The sequence below is a fragment of the Pantherophis guttatus genome, chromosome 2, assembly GCF_059756535.1.
Source record: "Pantherophis guttatus breed Tessera chromosome 2, ASM5975653v1, whole genome shotgun sequence".
In the NCBI taxonomy this organism is placed as follows: Eukaryota; Metazoa; Chordata; class Lepidosauria; order Squamata; family Colubridae; genus Pantherophis; species Pantherophis guttatus.
The window spans coordinates 183135963-183152082 of NC_142064.1; the positions used below are offsets into that span (position 1 = coordinate 183135963).

A 16120-nucleotide genomic window follows, 5' to 3' on the forward strand; every position below is an offset into this window, starting at 1 on the left:
CCACATTCAACATCATAATCATTGTTTCTTTTCCCAATACTCATTTAACAATTTTATGAATTAACAGTGCCACTGTAAATAAGCTAAAAAAATTAGTGTCTAATCAAAAATATCAATTCCGTTACATTGAAATAAAAACCCAAGCCTTACTATAGTACCCATCCTGAGGTAGCCACTAAACACAAAGTAATATTTTGCTACATTAATGACATTTTATATTATTATTATTATTATTATTTATTGGTTAATCTTTAGTGAGATTCACAGCCTTTGAGGCTGGTTAATAGCTCAGCAGCTCGAGTCCTAACCAAGGACCTAGGAACTGTTAAGGTATCGTCGGAGGATGTAAGCTGTTCCGAGTAAGGTGATTTTTTGTAGAGTCAAAATGTTCAAGTCCGGCAAATTTATTATTTATTTATTTATTTATTTATTTTTTATTATTATTATTATTATTATTATTATTATTGTTGTTGTTGTTGTTGTTGTTGTTGTTGTTATTAATAATAATCTCTTTTATTCATTAAACATGAAACTCAGTCAACTGATCATTTAAAAATGTGTCACAATTACCATTGACTGGTGCTAATGGTTGATACAGGTTGCTGCCAGCGTCCTAGATATCAACCAAGTATCTTCTTAAAATATATGATGTTCCAAGCATAGTTTTTTGCAGCTCCGCTGGTGTTATTGCAGGAAGCTGCAATTTCTTGATGTGTTTTGTAAAATTCTTGGACATGGTACCAAGTGCCCCAATGACAATGGGTATCACTGTTACATGTTTCATCCATAGCTATGTAGTTTCGATGGCCAGGTCGTGATATTTCATGATTTTTTCCGGTTCTTTTTCTTCAACTCTGGTATCTCCTGGTACAGAGATGTCAATAAACTGTACGCTTCGGCCCTCGACAACCATGATATCTGGCATGTTGTGTTCCAAATGACAATCTGTCTATATTCGAAAGTCCCACAAGATCTTCACTGTGTCATTTTCGGGTAACTTTTTCCACTTTGTGCTCCCATGACTTTTTGGATACTTTTTGAGTATTGATTCAAGTTCAGTGGGGCTTTTCACATACAGTTTTAAGTCATCCATGTATAGTAGATGGTTTATCTTGCCATGTTGGCTTGAGATTTGGTAGCCCAGTTTTGTGTTTCATAGGATTATTGTCAGTGGAATTAATGTGATTTTTTCCAGTTCTTTTTCTTCAACCCTGGCATCTCCTGGTATAGCGATATCAATAAATTGTACGCTTCGGCCCTCGACAACCATGATATCTGGCGTGTTGTGTTCCAAATGACGATCTGTCTGTATTCGAAAGTCACACAAGATCTTCACCATCTCAGTTTCAACAACTTTTTCCACTTTATGTTCCCACGATTTTTCAGATACAGATAGGGTGTATTTTTTACATAATGACCAGTGGAGTAATTTAACAACTTGATCATGTCTAGCTTTGGAATCAGTTTGCGTGATTTTGCTGCACTCACATAGCTGCACTCACGTCGTTATTATTATTATTATTATTATTATTATTATTATTATTATTATTATTATTATTATTATTATTTTATCCCATCTTTTTTATGGTGAAAATATTTAAAGACCTGCTTCCTATTTTCCTCTCAACCCTGTGAGGTTGATTGGACTGAGAGAAAGTCACTGGCCCAAAGCTCAGTGGTTTTAATATCTAAGGGACAGGGTTTCTAAAATTTACTATCTCCTACTTCTAGGCCACCACTTTCACTACTATACCAAACTGGCTTTTTAAAAAATAGGACATCAATTTAACATTCATTAAAACTCTAGGCTATTGATTTGCCAGAACAGGAGATTCTAATTCTTTATTTCACATTACTTGCAAGTTGTCTACCTATTATCTTAGTAGTAGTATTGACTGTACATTTGGAATCCTCAAAATATTTTTCCAATAATGTTAGTAGTTTAAGAATTTCTGAATGACAAATGTATTTGGTTAAGATTTTAAAATTAAGAGAGGTCTTAAATAAACCTATTGGTATTCCACAATTCTAGGCAACCTCATTTTACAAAACATCAGATCTTTTAAAGGGCTAACAAACAGCTAGTATACTGTATTTTGTATGGCAGTATATTGCAAAGACCTATATTGTAATAAAGACTATACTAAACTGGAATATCTAACCTAAAAATTGTCTGATAAGTGATCACTCTATTTTCATATATATGTATGATTTCATGGTTCAGTTTGTGAACCTTTCTGAAGTACATTAGGTTTAGATTAAATGGATTAGTAGATTTTGTGAAGGAGATTATTTTGTGAGTGCATCCATATGTGCTAGACATACATCACATGCTGTGAGTCAGAGATCCATTCAACTAATCCATTGGAAGTGAAGCAAAAACAGCAGTAGGAATTATGAAAAAAACAAAGCTCTAGAGCTGTATAGAGACCACCCAACCTGATTTTCATGCCTGAGATTAGACCCAAATAGCTCATCCTCATTTTGGGGATAGCATTTCCAATTCATTCGTGGTTCCACAGAGTGTGTGTGTGTGTGTGTGTGTGTGTGTGTGTGTGTGTGTGTGTATTTATTTATTTATTTATTTTCTGGAAATAAATTTTGCTTCCAGTATTACTTTCTTGTTTTCTTTAGCTGAGAAAGTGAGCCATGTCCTATAATGCATTGAAGTTTTTTTTAAAATCAAGGCTAACAAATTCACATAAAAACTAGTTCATAAACCTGAAAGGGGGGGGGAGATAATTTGCATTTTAATATGTATAAAAATCCTCCATCAATGCAAACATCTCTATTAAATAAAAAATGGAGAATATTAAGCAATGCCATTAAACCTACATTCAAAACATTTTATAAAAGAAAACTCGTTTTTTTTGCCATTTATCTAAGACTTGGCCACAAATTTCATTACCCAGAACAACAATATTTCATTTGCTTTGTATTGAATAACAATAGAAAACTATTGAATCTAATCATCTGAAGCTTGGTAGAATTTATCTTCTCTGAAAAGTTGACTATGCTTAAAATTATTTTCAATTGTGCCATTTTTAAAAAATGATATTAGCACTTCTGTTTAAAAGGAAAATAAATGTTTCATGTCCAACTCACTATATATTATATTCTCATATGCTGCTAAGATTCCTGCAAATTTAGATCCATTTCAAATTACCTTTAGTAGAAAGTGGACTAAAAGCTGACTAGTTATATTTTTGTTCACACAGAGGGAAAAAAAACTGCTGCCATTTTTCAGCAGTTATAATTAATGGAGAAACATGGAGGTTTGAGGATTCACATCAAGTTTAAGATTTAAGCTTAAGTCTCTCATATCACCTAGGGCAGGGGTCAGCAACCTGCGGCTTTGGAGCCGCATGTGGCTCTTTCATTCCTCTACTGCGGCTCCCTGTTGCTGGTTGGCTCCACAATTGATAGGGCTTTCGGTTAGGACAGGTAGAGGAAAAAGGATGCCACACTAGGAGGAGACACTACGGTGGGGGAAGTGGACTTCTGGTCAGCAGAAGAAAAAGGATGCTGCACTAGGAGGAGACTCTATGGTGGGGAAACCGGACTTCTGGTCGGCAGAGGAAAAAGGATACCATACTAGGAGGAGTCTCTGGTGGCGGAACTGGACTTCTGGTCGGCTCCAGAATTGAAGGGGGGGGAGCTTCCGGTTAGGACCTTTGTGGCTCTTTGAGTGTTTAAGGTTGCCAAGCCCTGACCTAGGGCAATGGCCCCCAACCTTTTGGGCACCAGGGACCGGTTTTGTGTGGAGAAAGGTTTTTTCATGGACCGGAGGGGGCATGGTTTCGCATGCTGCCTGCATCCCGCAGATGGAGCTTTGCTTGTTTGTATGGCCCAGTTACTGGCATGCTGTGGACCAGTGCTGGTCTCTGGATTTGAGTTTGGAGACCCCTGTCCTACGGCCATCACAGATGGAAAGCAATCAGCTTGGGAAGATCCTGTGACTGGATTCTTTGGACACAAGGAGGATAACATAGTGTCAGGAACGGAATAGACCAGGCTGGGCATGCCTTCTGGTTTATAAGTGAGATACCTTGAGAGAGTCTGTAGAGAATTCAACAGCTTCTTCATCTTGGCCCCAAGGCACAGAGTATAGCAGGCAGAACGTCTCCCTCCCAGAGGACATCTTTGTTATTGTAGTTTTTGGCAGTAACAATGTTCAGCCTCCTTTGCATCATGGTTTCCTGAGAGACATTGCCTTTTAGTTGCTCCCTATCCCTATCTTTGTTTCCAGCTCTTCTCTTGCACCCTGCAACACAAGGAGGCCTTGAGCAAAGCTCTTACTGCCCTGTGCTTCCCTCTGTCCCTGAATCCTCTGATGATGGGCTACAGTTTCAATCATCTCAAGAAGCACTGTCAAAGAATTTAAGGTTGGGAAAGACTCCCTTAAGGTAGGAGCTCCTCTGAAGACATTTGAATGATGAATTAAGCATGCTTAATGAAGCATGATTATTTTTTTTTATTGAAAAGTTTTATAAGAAATACAATTTTCTCCCCCCCACCCTTTCCCCCTCCCCACATAATAGAAAATATACATTTTCTTATACATAATAAATCCTACATATACATGTTTCCCTTAAAGAAAGCATTAAAATAAAACATTTTAATTACATTTGGAGTTGCTCTTCTTCTCTTTCTTCCCTCATTCCACAACAAACCTTCTTCTTCTCCTCCTTTCTTTCCCTTCCCTCCCTCTTCTCTCCTACTTTCTCCTACCTCCTCTCCTACCTCATCCTACTTCCTTTTCCTTTCCCCCACGTCTCTCTTCTTTTCCCCCTTCTCACCTTCACTCCTACTCCTATCCCCTTCCCTTCCTCCTCTCCTTTCTTCCATTCCTCTCCCTCCCTCTCCTCTTCCTACCCTCTCCTCCTCTCTCCTTTCTAACTTCTTTGCTGTGAAATATTCTCCTCCTTTAGTATCTGAGCAACTGAAGCATGATTATTAATGTCCTTTTGAAAAGAATAAATCAGTGGTGAAATCCAATTATTTTTACTACCGGTTCTGTGGGCGTGGCTTGGTGGGCATGGCGTGGTGGGCATGGCAGGGCAAGGATACTGCAAAATCTCCATTCCCACCCACTCCAGGGGAAGGATATTGCAAAATCTCCATTCCCACCCCACTCTGGGGCCAGCCAGAGGTGGTATTTGCTAGTTCTCCAAACTACTCAAAATTTCCGCTACCGGTTCTCCAGAATCTGCTGGATTTCACCCCTGGAATAAATTCATTTTAGAAGCTATTGCCCTCAATCCATCATATTGCTAGTGAAGAAGATGATTTCCACACCAAACACACCCAGTTTCTACTTGGTAAACTCCTTGAAACAGGAACCATAGCATTTGGGTAGTCCTTGAGCACCTACATTGGTAAAGCAAAATACAGCCATTGGTTTGATAAATATTTTCTGGAGTTGCAAGTTTTAAAGTGTTTGCTTCTGCATATTTCATGGATATAGGCAAACAGCATCAGATTCACCTTCCATATGTAACGTTTACTTGTCAAACGGGAAGGCTTAGTTGCTTTTGTTGTCATAGGGCACTTTGTAAAGTAAGCCATTAGAGCTGAAAAAGATATGATTATCCAAAAACTTCACCTTTTATCTAGAATTTCAATTCTATTGTCCTAGCTTTAAATTTAACCAACTTTCCTTTGGAATAAACTAACGTCTGAAAAGTGTTTTGAATTTGAAAAATGTTCCATAAATATTAAATCAGGCAACTATTTAATGGAAGCATTTATACTCCAGTCTTGTTTTATCACAGTATGGCTTTCTTCCATGGAGCAGAAGATGTTTTACAGCAGCTTTGGCCCACCTGGAACTCAGCATATATTTTAGATCTTATCCTTCTCAGAATTCTCTGACATCAATACAAATCAATATAAATATGAGCAGACAAATTCACTAATGCACTAAATGAAACTGAATTATTAACTCAATATTGTAAACATTATTTGAACGCATAAAGAAGTTAGGATCTATGGTTACTAGCTAGAGATTTATTTTTGTTTTGTTGTTTGTCACCTCTAAAGCAATACTTTGACATAACCTGCATATTGCCAGTTCTGAAATAAGCTTCTTTGAGTGCACTTAACCCACAGTATGTAAGAATAGGGTTATACCTTTGTACAGAAAGAGTGTGAAAATTGCTGATTACAAGATTTTCTTAGCTAATATGAGTACCGGTAATACAATATACAATTTCATTTGGTAAAAAGCAGCATTACTTTCTATATGTAATCAGCATTCTCTCAGCTAGAGTAAGTAGATGTATAATATAGAATTAGTCATTTCTTCCTGGGGAAAAATGTGTTGTATTCTTATATAATAATTGATTTCAGAAATGAGAAATAAAACACTGGAATCCTAAAATTATGAGTTGGAAATGGCCTTTTTGACCATCTACACCAATTGTGAACTTGACATTGAAGTAGAAGAACATCACTAGCAAAATGGCCTTTGTTTAAACAGAATCAAAACTGGATATCAACAAAGATGCCACACTAATATGGCATTAGTCTCTAATATATAAAAGAAGAATGTATTCGTCACATTAATTTAGATGCCATTGCCTTTCCAGGAACTCTGAGCAGTTTGTCAGTTCATACAGGAGAGAAATGCATTTGCCCACCTTGTTGGAAGTAATAGATTCAGCTTTGGAGCCAATTCATTCAAAGAGGAAAAAAACAATAGGAAAACAATACGAGACAACTCACAATTATTTTGTTCAAACAGTGTATTAGGTAAGAAATTTCTTTTTCTTTTAAGAAAGAACAAACATACAATCTCCCAAATCAAAACATTCCATAAACATTTCTTCATTTAGGAGTTGATCCTACTGATTTGACACAATATCAGAAATGTGGCTAGTGACCATGAAAAGGCCAGACATACTGAATGCAATTAAATTAGTTAAATTAAAGATGAACAAGACATTTCAAGTGCCAAGGCTTCTCCAAACTCTTTTTTCCCTATAATCCAACAGTTTTTATACACGTTTGAAAGTTCAAAGTTTGATTCCTAATATGACTGCTGTTTTCAGAAAACATATATAAAACTCACTTAAAAGTTCAGATGTAATGCTTTGAACATCACATCTGCCTGGGTAAAGCTTCATTCTTTTTCTAGCAACCATAGCCAAAGTTTATTTAAAGAACAACAGTGACAAGGTCCACATATCGTGCTAAGCCATAATATAATTTATTGGATTTTAGCTTAGCATATTATGTGAATCAAGTCACTGTATCTTCTAAACTATGATTAATGGCTTTCCACTATTATGCTTTATTCAACAAACCACTGATTAGGGTATAGAACTGTTTTGTTTGAGAATTGGACAGTGGTGCCAGTTATTCCCTGTGATTTTTTCCCTTTTTTAAAAAAGTTTTATCTTAAGTTTGTAAGGTTAAGCTCTTTCATAGCAGTGCTTTTTAAAAAATTGACTGCTTAAAGTGACTAGCAATAGAAGACGAAATTGAAATAATGGAAAGGAAGATAATTTATAATTGGGTGCATATCACAGATTGTACCTCCAAACTAGCCTCTACAAACATGGTGTCCATAGTTCAGTATGACTTCTGGAAGTTTTAGTCCAGCATGGTTGGAGACCACTAGATTGGGAAAGGCTGTATATAGACCTGGGCAAATGTAAATGATATCCAAAATTGTGTTAAAGTACCTAAATATTTAGGTAAGCATATAATTCTGTGTTCCAAAAAACCCAACTTCCTATTCCCTGAATGTAGCAGTATCTGCTGAACCAGAATGAATTTTAGTAAGTGTTTCAGTGCACTGCTTTCTACAGATCTCCGAAGAGGAATGGAAGTCAGCCTGCATGTCAATGTAACTGAGAGAAAAAAGAAATGTTGGAACCTAATATTTATTCATGGAGAAACCATTTTAAAGATGGTTACTCTCAATAATAGCTATATAAAGCCTCCATACATAGAGGTAATCAATCTGATTGCTGGATGCTGCAGGGAGGAATATAAAGCATAGGGATGCTCATCACCTTAAAGCCCATCTTTTTAATTTCCATGAGTCATTTGGATGTCTGCTGTAAGGGGAAAATAAAATGCTGACTGAATAGATTTTGGTTTTATTTGTGTCCTTTTATACCAGCATGTTTAAATCTCGGTGCAAAGGTGTTGTGAGATCTTACACCAAGGTCTTGGTGTTGATTTAAACCAAGATTTAAACATGCTGTTGAAAAGGACACAAATAAAACCAAAATCTATCCAGCCAATATTCTTTTATATATATATATTGCCTTGGAGATGATTAAGATAGTGAGGAAAATAATAGAAAAATGTAAAAGATATTTGTTGAGCTATTGTTAGAAACAAAAGGCAGGTTGAGATAAATCCTTGGCCTGATTGAGCAGCATACTTCAGATATTCTGAAGCCATGGGGTGGGGGGGAGGCGTATAAGGATGATTGGCTCTATCAAAAATGCCCCCAGTTCCATCATCCTATCTCTCCAGACTTGCTTTTAAGAGGCTCACGGGTGAACTATGATAATGCCCAAGGTTCTCAACATTGATGTAAGAAAAAGAAACAGCTCAGTATAAAACAGGTTCCCACATCCTCCCCACACTTGAAAAGTTTCCCAAATAACAGTTACTCTTTAAAAAAAAAAAGAATAAAAGAAACAAAGAGCATAAAAATATCTGTGAGACTTCGGTTCATTCTACAGGCTTCCAAAGAGAACAGCCAGAAATTCTACTCTGTACTATACAGAGCTTCTATATAGAGATATTTATATAGTTTTTGTATATACTGTTTTCAAAATAGCCGAGCCTGCTTCTTCAACTCATTTCTTTTCCACAAAGCCAGGCGATCAAATTCAGCAATAGTCATGCCAAACACCTGGTAAAATTCCTCTGGGGACAGATGGCGCTGGAAAGAGAACAGGGAGGTATGCTGTTATACAAATATGACAACAGGCACCTGATCTGTACAAGTGTGACAACAGGCATCTGATCTGAAAGATATGTAAGCTCTGAGGCAACATTTAGTTTTCACCACTGTATCTTCAGGCTCTACATTTGAGGCTGCACCCAGATATGACCCTTCTCTCATAGTAATCTGTTGGAGTTTGTAGCACAATTATTCACACAGTCAATTTTGGTGATTTAATGAAAGGACTTTCATACCAGAGGTGGGCCTTGATGAATTTGGAGATCTAAATATCTGAGTCATTCACCCACCCTCTTTTCCAGCCCATTCTCACCTACCTGTTCCAATTTCCCATGAACACATCTAAAGTTACAGACATTCAAGCACACATTTGGTGTCCTTGCATGCGTTCCTTTTTATGCATTTTTATTTTTCTCTACAAAATACTTCTAGGCTCAAGGTATTGTATACTCCTTCTCCTGTTATTATATTAACACTCCTGTAACACACAAGTTTGTGTGCTCACAACTTTGGTATACAGGAATAGAATGGAGGAAGAAAGGGTGATAAACAAAGCAAAGCTTCTAGGAGCAGAAACAGTCAAAAACATCCATATCTTTGATGATTTATATTTCCGTTTTAGGTCTTTCTCTCCAAATACTTCTCTTACTATTTCTTTACTTAGAACAAAATTGACAAAAGGAAGGCCAAAACTAAGCTGATTATTAAAGAAATATAAGTTATATTTTTTGTATCCACTGAGAAATTATCAGGATGGACCAGCAAACTGTAGCTCAAAAGGTCCATCTGAAAACAACCTGAGTCTTAATTACCTACAGACAGGAAAAATATGTTCCAAGGACAAACGATTTGCTTTGTGTTCCACAAATGAGGAAAGAAACTGATTTAGAAAGAACATTTTGTCAAGCACCAGAAAAATCAGGAGATTCAGGCAATTCAAATGAGTATAAAGATTTATTGCAAGGTTAAGCTCTCTACAAGTATCTGCACTACTAAAAGTTGAAGGATATTGGTGGGACTTAAGAAGGCATTCAAGGTGAGCTAGACTTGGATCTCTTGTGGGCATGCAGGGACTTATGACTGATGATGCATTTGACCCCTCCCTCAGGCTCAGCCTGGTCATCTCGTACAAATATACGATGCAGGCAGCTGTGAAAACTGTAAAGGCAGGGAATCTTTTGGTTGTTAAGGCTGGCATCTAACATGTAGGGGAAGGAAGAAAACTGCAGTGATTTTCCTTGCTTGCAGTAGGTTCAGTATTTTCTTGATTAGTTCTGTCTGTCTGTCTGTCTATCTAATCTATCATCTTTTATCATCTATCAATAAATGAATCAATCAGATTTACAAGCTGCCACAATCTCAATATTATGGCAATATTGGCCCTGAAACAGTGCACTGCTTACCATAGTTACTTGTATAGTTAGGCTGAATATAGGTATGTATGTTAGGTATGTATGATTAGTTTAAAAGTGCTTACTTTACCATTCACTTAATTGAAAACTATTTACCAGTAATTTAATAGTCTGTTAGTAATATTACATAGTCACTGATCTGAATTTGAAAGCATCTGTCTATAACAGAATCAGGGCTGTCAAACTCGCACCCCCGCAGGCCGGATGCATCACATGTTGGCCACACCCACGCCCGGTTTAGCGAAGGGGGGAAAAGTCCCAATACATCACATGATGACGCCATGATGATGCGAGTTTTACACCTCTGCGATAGACCTCTTCTTGGATCTCGCTGACATCAAAAATCCAAAGAATGGGAAGATTCAGTTTCAGAGGTTCCAGAAGTACCTGAAGGAGATTTTCAGATGCTGGATTTGACTTACCTCTAACCGAGTTCTGTCCGCATCTTTGGGCAAGCGATTTTTTCCCCTAGTTGTCACCAAAAGCAACTCATAAGGGTATATCTACAAAAGAAAGGGGAAAAAATATGATGCTGGATGAAAGAATCAGAAAAATAAGAATCAGTTGAACATAGTTTTGAGAAAATGTATGGAGGCTTCCACACCAGCACTTTGCATCATTTTAGGATTTAGCCTTGGATCCAATCAATCTCACAATACTTTTTATGTTGGGAAGTGAGTTTATTAATTTTTGAATCTATTCCAGTTTATTGGAAATCACAGCAATGCTGGCATTTCCTACCTATTGAAATGCAACAACTCTGTAAAATTTATAAGTAGTCCATTTTCCCTTTGGACAAAATGCTTGTCTACTACTGCTTTCTAGTACCTATCCTTAAGTTCTGCTCATAGAGATTTAGCATCCTGTGTCCAACAGTGTTCTGTTGGAAAGGTTGCAAAATTGCCAGCATGCTTAACATTTCACCTTTACAAATTCAGAGGGTTTTTTTTAATTGTCATTTTTTAAATTGCCATAGAGGAATAGTGGAAGATGGTCAGGAAGCCTTTAGAGGGAACCAGCATTTTTCTTTACGTTTTAAAGAAATCATCTTCAGATAGTTTTCCATTATAACCTTTTGGGATTCTTTGTTTTGGAAACACTAAGCGATTTCACATACTGTAAAATATGGGTTGAGATGCTACTAATTTGTTTCCTTTTCTGTGTGACATGGTGACGATGTGATTTTTATTACACCACGACCCATGATAGCAGTTGGGACATTGGTAGGATGTCTTATTTTTCATCTCCTATTAATCAGCTATGAAGAAAGAGAGTGAGTACTGATTCCCTACATTTTTTCTGCGTTTTGCAATCAGTAGAAGTGAAGATACCGTAATCATTGCAGGGTTCCCAGACTGCTTTGGGAAGGAGTCGGAGTAAATTTGCTGGTGGGTATGAAAAATTATTTATTTATTTACTAATTTAATTAGATTTAAGCACTTCCCAATTGTAATATGAATCTGGCAACTCACAATTTAACACATGCCATAAGAGAAGTGCAAGAATATTTTTGGAGAATATTACTGCTTTCTCTGATTACAATACAATGATTCTATTCAGTGTAACACTGATATTTACAGTTTCTATTTGCTCAGGATAGCAACAGCACAAGTGATGCCATAATGATAACAAAATAACAGAGCTGGAAGGGACATTGGAAGAGACAACCCACTGCTCAAGCAGGAAACCTTATACTACTTCAGACAAATGGTTGCCCAATCTCTTTTTAAGACCTCCAGTATTGGAGTACCCACAACTTCTGTTTGCAAGTCATTCCACTGATTAATTGTTCTCACTGTCAGGAAATTCCTCCTTAGTTGTAGGTCGGTTCTTTCCAAGATGCAGAAATTTATCTTTACTTAATTCAGTATATTATTAGTAATATGCTGTAATTATTAATAATAATAAAATAATGTCTTTCTTTGTAGAACATGGTAGACTGGAGCTCAGTAACAAAGGTCATGTTTTACATATATAAAAAAAATCAAGTTCATTTCTCAGCCTCAGTCAGCCTCAGGAAAAGATTTCTGTTTGAAATCCTGCCAGTCAGTATAGCTCATACATCATAATAGTTTTTAAATATATTGAATTTCAATTATTATACTTTTCTGTCAGCATATACTTTAGGAACTAAAGTCAAAGATATTTGAGCTGGACCAGGTCACGAAATGCTAATTTGCAGGAAGACATTTTATAACCTCTAATTATACTTTTTCAATGTGAAGATGCTCTGGGAGAATCTGATTTAGGCTGATATTACCTCAAAGCAACAGGGCCAGATATTTGTTACCAGAAGAGGTCAGGGGAATCCAGGAATCTGAAGGTGAATTATGATATTACAACCCAGATAGGATATAATTGTAATATCTATGGGAAATGATTTGTTTTCATTTGTTTATTAGCAATTGAATGGCAGTCAGTGTTCTTGGCACATAGAAAAGAAGGTTCCAGCAAGTGTTAAAAATAAAAACTAGAAGCAAAGTAGAGCAACATTTTTATTTTCACCTTTCTTGACTTCTAATACCCTTTACTTAATTCCTCAAAAACTGTCCTTTACTTCATTTTATACTTTACCTTCTCTCACTCAGTCTTTCCACAACTATATTGATCTAATTCTTCAAAAGCACACATTTTCACAAAGACTTCATTCATTCGTTCGTTCGTTCGTTCGTTCGTTCGTTCATTCATTCATTTATTCATTCATTCAATTCTTATTTTTTTATCAAACAATTCTTTTTTATATATCTCAAATATAAGGAGGACTAAGATTTCTTTCTAAATCATCAAATTCAGCTCAGCATCATCCACATATATATTAGTCCAAAGTTTCATAACTCAAAGTCAGTATCTTCCAAGGCCATGTTAGTTTATGACTGGGTTTAGTTAAGGACTGGGTTCCGCAAACTGTGAGCTGTACCTTTTTGGGGGAGGTACAGACAGAGACCAAGGGAATGTGAAGGATGTAGTTCAGTTACTTTATTACAGTAAACCCATCATCCAAACACCAAAATGAACACAATGAAAACAATACAACGAAACTTGCAATGCTTTCATTGTTCATCTGTACATTTTGGTATTTAGATTTTTAGGGGAGGTGTACATTAGGACTACACTAAAGGGAAGCATGGTGGCAAAAGATTTAGAAACTCCTGACTTAGAAATAGGCATTGATGATGCCTTTATTCAAATAGATGTTACTCATGGCACCAAAAGAAGCAAAAGAGAATAAGATCAGATTCTCTTTTAACTTGGCTATTAATGCAGCTTTTCCTGGTTGCTATTTAGTATAGTGACAGCTTCCTGCTTTCCAAAGAAAGAGCATCCACGATTCTAGAAATCTCATAAGGATCTTGAGAGCATGTTACCTTGTATTCTGAAAAAAAAAAGACAGGGAGAGGGTGGGAGACAAAAAAAGATAAGTTAGTCTCCAGTCCCTTTTCTTCAACAATGGCATCTTTGGCATTTGCAAACCTTTTTGTTGTTACTTAAAAATTAAAACAAAACAAAATACCCTCCCCCGTTGATACTGTGGTATTTGCAAAATTAGGCATTATTTGGGTGTGCTTGACTATAATAGGTAGCACTATAGATTACCTTTAAAACAATCTAAAAGAAATTCATTGTAAAGCTAAATTTGAGGATTCTAGTCATGTAGTATAGATTTGTTTAGTTCAGTGTTTTCTAAACTTATCTGGCCATGGACCATTTGGGAGATTTGAATATACTGATAGAACACATAGGTGCTTTCCAGAGATAGAAGACTTTTATCCTGATGCATTTGATTAGAAGGTTATATTTAAAGAATGACCAATTCAATCTTTGAAACAGTAGAAACTAGTAACAATAGACCTCAGTGTCGCAAGTGCTTTCTCTTGTAACTGCCACTATGTGTCAACTACAACTGTGTTTACTATCCACAAAAGATTAATAGGATGAGTATTTTTGCTTCTGCTAATCACAATTTCCTTTAACATTAAATCTTTAAAAACTTTATATCAGAAGCCAACAACATGTGGGCTTCATATGTCATTTGGAATCTAATCAGTGTCATATTTCCCACCATTAATTGTTGAGCAGACTCTGAACTGAAGATTGATTTCCCCAGGCATCACAATTTAACTTGTAATAATCACAGCCAATTCTGTTGCCCTTTTGTAAAATTTTGTAAAGTTTTTCAGAAATATTTCCCTAATATATTAACAGCACTATCTCAGGCCAGTATAAATCCTGATAGGAGAAAATCTGGGAACAAGCAAATTAAGATTCTGGTACAGGCCCCAAGAACACAGTATCGATTTAGCACATGGATCTGCCACCCAATCTTAGCCTGCCTAAAAGCAGTCTTCATCATAATACATTGATAAAATCCAACCTATCAGTCAGCAAGTCTATGAATCATCCCACTCCCCCAAATTTCTGTCCTAAGGTCATTCCACTCACCTCGCATCCCCCAGTTGACAGCATTTGTGCTGTCATAGTGGAAGAGCTCAGCGCTGGGAGGCTGCATAGAAAATTGTAGTATGGAAGAAGGAATGGTCAGTAAATGGAACAAAAACAGAATCCAGTTAAAAATTCTTCTATTCTTTTATAGCTGCTTCCAGCAAGAAATACAGTATATGGAAACGTTTGATTCAATAAAGATGTTAATAAACTTTCCTGCCATTTGTATGTACTGGCAGTGAGAGTGAAGTATAGGGGGAGATTAATCAGAGAAATAGTGTAGGATGAGGGGGAGCTAAGAGGAAAGAATAAACATTTCTGTGGAGATTCTTAGTCATCCGGGTCATAGTTGTGTCAAAGATACTTTTTCAAAAGGAAAGGAGGAGGAAGGGGGGGGAGGAGGAGGAGGAGGAAGAGGAGAAGAAGAAGAAGAAGAAGAAGAAGAAGAAGAAGAAGAAGAAGAAGAAGAAGAAGAAGAGGAGGAGGAGGAGGAGGAGGAGGAGGAGGAGGAGGAGGAGGAATAATAATAATAATAATAATAATAATAATAATAATAATAATAATAATAATAATAATAATAATAATTCTGGACAGAACCAATGAAGCTTTGTGGATTAGAAGTGAGATGTGGTCTTCTTCTTTCTCAAAACAGTCCAGTTGCCTTTTGAAAAAGCATCTTTGAAATAAAGAATAAAAGTCTTTCCCAAAATCAGTGTTTTCTAGAGAAAATATGCCAGAAGGGTAATAGCATATTAATCTTAAAAATGAAAGTTGACTTCAATTTGGGATTTGCCTTTATATGAATATTCTCCTCAGCAGGAACCAATAACATTTTTGCTTGTTTATATATTGTATGCCAGTCTTGTTCAAGACAATGTCCACAATAACTATAACAATGTTTAATGTTATTCACATAATCATCCTTTGAGGAAGTTTATCTAAGTGTCATCTTATTGATTGTCCAAAGTCAGATATATTAGCATTTGAATAATTCTCAAGCCTTAATGAGATTGAAATAGGTTACACATTAGCTAAAAATTGTAATAGTTTTGAAGTTATAAGATTAGTTCATGAGTAGTGTTATCCCAATACATTGTACCCTTTGTGGAACTTTTTTTTTTAACAGAAAGAGGCTGGATTAACAGAAAGAGGCTGGATTTGTGAAGATCCTAATTTCAACAGTACTAATGGGATAGTGTCCCACCACTATCTCTGTGCAGCAGGCCAAGTTAAGGGATGCTGGGCACAATATAACTCTTTCCTTATCCCTTCCATCTCCCAGCTGTGTCAGAGAGCTTCCTCATTCTCACAAGAGAGAGGGAATATGATCCAGGAATTA

At 36.4% G+C, this 16120-nt stretch overlaps 1 protein-coding gene across 10 annotated transcripts in view; it reads right to left on the minus strand.

Moving 5' to 3' along the window:
* Positions 1 to 6728: 6728 nt before the first annotated feature.
* Positions 6729 to 16120, minus strand: part of ABLIM3 (actin binding LIM protein family member 3) — a 171182-nt gene continuing 161790 nt past the window's right edge. For 4 of the 10 annotated variants that reach the window (XM_087887401.1, XM_087887400.1, XM_087887398.1 and 1 more), the window contains 2 exons: positions 14782 to 14842; positions 13482 to 13714 (listed from right to left, as the gene is read on the minus strand). In XM_087887401.1, the coding sequence (XP_087743527.1) occupies positions 13623 to 13714; positions 14782 to 14842 (153 nt within the window). In that variant the 3' untranslated portion in view covers positions 13482 to 13622. Of the gene's footprint in view, positions 8909 to 10763; positions 10845 to 13479; positions 13715 to 14781; positions 14843 to 16120 lie in introns of those variants that run through there. The other 6 variants (XM_087887397.1, XM_087887396.1, XM_087887394.1 and 3 more) reach the window with 4 other exon arrangements.